The 6,000-nt window shown below is 34.4% G+C and overlaps 1 protein-coding gene across 2 annotated transcripts in view; it reads right to left on the bottom strand.

Annotated features, from left to right (window-relative positions):
* Positions 1 to 530: 530 nt before the first annotated feature.
* Positions 531 to 6,000, bottom strand: part of LOC122083403 (cold-responsive protein kinase 1-like) — a 28,194-nt gene continuing 22,724 nt past the window's right edge. For both annotated transcript variants that reach the window (XM_042651200.1, XM_042651201.1), the window contains 2 exons: positions 4,866 to 5,016; positions 531 to 1,029 (listed from right to left, as the gene is read on the bottom strand). In XM_042651200.1, the coding sequence (XP_042507134.1) occupies positions 715 to 1,029; positions 4,866 to 5,016 (466 nt within the window). In that variant the 3' untranslated portion in view covers positions 531 to 714. The remainder of the gene's footprint in view (positions 1,030 to 4,865; positions 5,017 to 6,000) is intronic.

Genomic DNA, 6,000 nt, shown 5'->3' with positions numbered 1-6,000 from the left:
TCGGCATTATTGTTGGAGATGACTTCTTTTTTTCTTGGCATTTCCAAACTTGGATTTGGAAAGGAATCCATTAGATGGTTCCTGGAGGTTTTAACATTTGACAATGCTGCATTATTAATTCATTTTTCCAAAAATAATAATAAGAATAAGGTGAAGAAGAAGAAGAAGAAGAAGGGACTGAATTTCTTTACACCCATGGTGAGGAGAGAATCTCTTCTCTTTTCACCAATCTCCTCTTTGACAGTCAAATGGGACTTTGGAAAAAATAAAGGGCATTTTAGACCTCTGCCTAGTAAGAAGAAGAGTAATAAACAGAGTTCCACAGAGTTGGCACCATTCCACCACACCTCACCATCATTCTGGGTTGGTTTTGGTTCTGGTTCTATCTAAATTTCAGTCCCGATCTAAACTCAGTTCTGCTTTGTTTATATTCACTGGGTGTATCCTAGTGTTTTGAAACTCTTATCAGCATTATTCTAGAGGTCTTGGAAAGAAGACTACCTAACAATTCAAGATGACAAAAGCTAGTCTGAGCAAAGAAATGTAAAATTCATGTCAAAAGGGTATTAAACCTTCATGTGTTTGTCATCTAAAGCAAATTATTCAATTATTCACTTTTTACATCCAAAACTTGAGATATAATGACTAAGTTAATACATTTCAAGCAAATGCATTGCAATGTCTTCATATCTACTTCAAAATTTGGCTTGTATTTCAACGACCTGACACTTGGGTGGTTGAAGCTGTGGCATTTGATGCAGATGACCAAGTAGAAGTGGATTTATCTCCACGAACCCTACTAGTAGCATCAATGAATAAAGGTCTGGTTGGCCTGACCTCTGGTTGTCCCCCCTTGCTTAACAGCATGACAACAACTTGAGACATTGTGGGTCTTGATGCAACTGAGGACTGGGTGCATTGGAGAGCTATCTCTATAATTTTCTTTACCTCATTTGGTTCATATTCATTAGGGCTTAAGCTTTTATCCACCAAATCTATCAATTTGTCATCCTCGTACAGCTTCCATGCCTGCAAAGCCACAAGAGAAAAACCATAGACAGGAATAAGAAGTGATTCTAATATAGACGAGAATATACAAAATAAAATGTGCCATGGAGGTCACTCAGTACGAAAGAATTTCTTAAGAGGATTTAGTACCAAGCAAACACAATTCAAGTCTAGTCTAGCAGATGCATAGCCACAATGTCAATGAGTTAGAAATGAACCATAACCTCAACTATACAAAGCAGTATAGAATACAATTATTCAAGGGTTCAACCCTACTGAGTATTTGAAACCCACAAAATTTTATAGTATAACACTGGAGCTAAACTTTTTTCCTTTTTGGTAGGAGATGTAGAGGTAAACTAAAACTGGTTCAGGTACTATTCCATTTTCTTTTCAAATTAGACTTTATATTACTAGAACACCAACTTAAATCAAAGCTTAAATATGTTTAGATTATAGATCCACAGCTAAATCAATTTGAGCATGAATATCATCCTGAATCACAGGTTCAGGTCCAGCATTAGGAAAAAAAAAAAATCAAAAAGTGTTGTGACATGACATTTGTCAATGGTTTATGAGACACCTTATCTTTTTTCATTCTATATTTTACAGATCTACATAGAAATATTTCTAGAGACACCCCTTGGGGCTAACATTCAGAGTTCCTTTCCAATTAAGGATCGGTGCACCATATTTACATTTTCAATCTCTTTTCTTTACTGTAAACATTCAAATATATATGGTTGGTGGTAATATGATCACCAGAATCTTTACATTTGATATCTTATTCAATAATAGCCCAAAACACTCAATGACTAGTCTATTAGCCAGTATATGGTCCAATGAAAGCCAGATAGATGTAGTAGTTTATGAAGCAAGCACCTAGTTAGTTAGGTGGAATAGATATAGCTATAATCCATAGCATAGCATTTGAAACTATGAGTTGCAAAATTGGCTATAGGTTAGGACTTTATGGACTTACATACAAAATAGACCTATGTTCTTATGTCTTAAATAAATCTAATTTCAAATAGATACATTTGAACGTTAAAGGTAGCCAAGTACATTAGTCCAAACTGCAAATAAAGTATTCAATTAGAGCAAATGCAAACAAATAAACAAGAGCTTCATGTCCAGAATAATTTAGTAAAAGAAAACATAATTTATGTTCCTGTCAGGACATTTAGTCATAGTGATGCAGATACATAACCAAAATAGGCTTGTTTTATTAGGAATAAGCCTAGGGTTGGGTTTTATACATGTTGGGTTTTTGCCATTGGGTTTTTAATGTAATAGTCACTTTTTTTTGGGTGGATAAGAAATTTATAACCAAGAGAAAGAAAAACTAAAAAAAAAACCCCAAAAGAGGGGAAGAAGCCAAATCTACAAATAAATCCCACTCCTAAGATAGAAGGGCAAGCAGGGAAAGCAGGAGGAAGCAACAATATGCTTGTTCCTTGGGGAATCAGTACAAGAGGGGGAAAGAGCAAAATGCTTGGCCTTAATAGCCACTTTAATGGGCCTAAAATATGGATAGTAAGACTGTATATAAGATTAGTTAAGTAATAGTACTAATTCTTTATTTTTCTTATTATTAAGGCCCTCTTTGGTATCATTTTTCTTTTTGATTTTTGTTCACAAGAATAGTTTTGGCCGCATTTGGTATCATTTATGGAGCTTTCTATTTTTAAAAAATTGATAAAACACAAAAACCAAAATTAATGTGTTTTGGCCAAAATTGATTTTCAATTATTTTTGCGTTGAACTTTAATGAGCACATGCTTAAAGTCTCATTATGGAGGGATAAAGTAGTTATTTGCTTTGTAATTAGAAATCCAAGCCCCTTGCCCCCTCTTCTTCAGTCCAAAGTGAAGAAAGACAGTTATTAAAAATATGGGTGAAGGGAATCTCTTTACCCATTTCTTCAAAAAGTCATTTGGCACATACAGAGGTACCAAACTATTTTTCACAAAAAACCATTTTTGCCAAGTAGTTACCAAGCCATTTTTACGTTTTGATAAAAAACGGTTTTCATTAATGATTTTTGTTAAATAAGTAAAAAGAAAAAAGAAAAATGATACCAAAGTGGGCCAAAGGCTGTGTTTGGTAGCCAAGAGAAGAAAAGAAAAGAAAAGAAAGGAAAAAAGAATCTAGAAGAGAAAAGAAAAGAGAAGAGAAGAAAAGAAATGAAATGGTGAGAAAATAAAAAGATTATGTATGTTTGGTAACCAAGAGAAGAAAAGAAAAGAAAAGAAAAAAATTTTAAAAATTTTGAATTTTAGGAGAGAGATAGACATATAGGAAATTATTGTGTAATCATAATTTTTTGTCTTATTATCTTTTCATATTTTCTCTTGTTTTCTTGTGTTTTTTGCAAGAAAAATTTTGGGGGAGCAAAAGAAAACTTCACAATTCCCAAGAGGAATTTTGAATTTCAAAAGATGAATCTTCTCTTGGGTGAAGATATACCAAGTGCAAAGAAAAATTCTTCACCCAAGAAAAAAGTAAAAAAAAGTGTACTTTTTTCTTTTCTTTTCTTTTCTTCTCTTGGCTACCAAACACAGCCTAAGTGTTTTAGTTAGGCTGGACTAGGATTCTATAAATCCATCCCCGTTTTGAGTCAGTTTTCTTTATGATTTTCAATTTCCTAGTTAGTTTATGTTACCTAATTAGTTAAGGATTGGATTAGGCCTTTCTATTTTAGTGTTTGAGTCTATTTTGAGGCTTCTATATAAGTTTATAAGGGAGGCCAACATTGTCCACGAATTTTGATTAATGAAAAGCTGTTGCTGCTCTTATCTTCCTTGTGAAGAAATCCCTTGTCTTTGATCAAATCTGGTTAGTGTTTGATCCTTCCAAACCACCTTGCGGTGTGAAGCCCAAGTGTTTTTCTATCTCTACACGAAGCTTCCAAGTTCCATTTTTCTTCCCCTCTATTAACAAGTCCTATTTTGGTACTGTTTTGGTCTTTCAAATATAGTATTACATTATCTAGGATATTTTCCATGATAGTTCAAAGCCTGTATATGCAGAGGCTTTACATAATCCGTATAAATAGGAATAACATACCCATACTTATATATATTTTTTCGTGTTTATGACAAAATATACACCCATCCTTCTTAAGAACTGGAGGGCCACAACCCGGATCAAGATCCTCTTTCACAGGGTCATGGGGGGTGGATTTGGGTTATTCTAATCTTTGGCATTTCCTGCACAAAGTGGTCACCCCTCAGGCTCGAACCTAAATCTTCACACTGTCAGCCCAAGCTTTTACCACACCATGTGATAGCCCCTATACTTTTCAAAGATTGAGATGCATCTCTTAAGGTAACACTATCTAGATGCACATATGCATAGAAGACAACATTCTTTCCCTACCTTTTGCAAAGATCAAGGAAAGTGTCTGTATATGAATGTATGTTTTACAACAAAAATATATACTTTCCATTGAAGGAGGACATCTAAGTTGTAATTTTTCACTATAAAATTATGTACCTATCGCCAACTGGAAATAAACATAGTCATACAGAAGAACACCCAAGAGAAATTACCTTCGGTTTTTAAATTTCAATTTTCCCATACTTTTCTATACTTTCTCCCACATCAGAAGAATCATTAGTCAATATAAAATAAAATCTGCAATTCCCATGGCAATAGCTATACTGTCCAGGTATTATGAAATTGCTGTTGAATTAACAGACCAATTAGTTAGATCCAGAATTGAGATATTCAGTCATGCAAATTGGATTTTTATTAAGATTAGTTACAGAACCCAGATCTCCTACTGATCAGTTATATTTGTTGATGGTAGTAGAAGGTAGAACAAAAAACAATAATGGTCAAGAAAAATTTACCCCTTCAAGGAGGTATTGAGTTTCAGGCTCAAGCTTTAAGTCATTGCTCTTTCGACCACTTATGATTTCAAGAACAACCACACCATAACTGTAAGTGTCAACCTTCTCAGACAGCTGCCCATGAATTGCATACTCTGGTGATGTGTAACCCCTAAAGCATGAGAATACAATAGCTTTTTGATCAATGAACATTAATAATCTTCTTAGGATTGTTGAATGAACTAATTAAATCAGTGTGCTATAGCAATTGACAAAAGTACCTTAGAGGATCAGTCATAAATTTTGTAATTACAATTAAAACATTTTGTACTAATCACATCCAGTTAAGCCTTTGGCAATAACTTCATGTAAAATGCCAAAGGTTAGGACCATCTACAATCGAGGCTTATTGGGACTCTAGAAAAGGGGGCCTCCACCAGTTTGTGGCCCTTTACAATAGTGCCCCTTTCAGGTCATCGGGACCATTTACCATTTATAGCTTGATCCATCAGACTGTCCTCTCAAGCAAGACCATTGATGCACTTTCTTTTAAATGTAATGTTGAGTATTTGATGAGGCTGTCCAAAGAAAACAACTAGTTTACGTCCCTTCACCAAAAATCAAAAGCATGAACCTCAATCCATCATTAGAAATATTAAGATGATGATTAGAAATTATTCGAAATTATCAGGTTATGGGAGTAGGGAACTGATCAAATAACCACAAAATCACAGTGGATGATTAAAAACCAAAAACCAAAGGTGGAGATAGACCCGACATAGAGAAATTGAAAGAAACTCTCACAATTTTCCATGGCCTAAAACCCTTCACTCTGGGATGGAGCTATGGTTCTAAAGAGAAGAATGGACTTGGAGCTAGGCATCCCAACGCACCTCTCCATGTGAATGTTCTGACTAGAAGAGTCTCCCAAAACCATGATTCAAGAGACAGGCAGCCACCTCTAAATATATTGTGAGTTAACTTTTTTTCTATTAGCAATGTAGAACTAGACATTTCAAGAAAAAGCATAAGCACAAGAGAGAGACATAAAAGAGAAAAAACCAAAATATACGAATTAAAGTAAAGCAACCATTTATAAAAGGTGGGACAGACTGAATAAGTCAAAAGGAAATAAAAATAATGTAAAATGTATGAA

This window comes from Macadamia integrifolia, chromosome 7 (genome assembly GCF_013358625.1).
Source record: "Macadamia integrifolia cultivar HAES 741 chromosome 7, SCU_Mint_v3, whole genome shotgun sequence".
Lineage (NCBI taxonomy): Eukaryota > Viridiplantae > Streptophyta > Magnoliopsida > Proteales > Proteaceae > Macadamia > Macadamia integrifolia.
The sequence above is the reverse complement of the archived record's forward strand: the minus strand, read 5'-3'. Positions and strand labels throughout refer to the sequence as shown.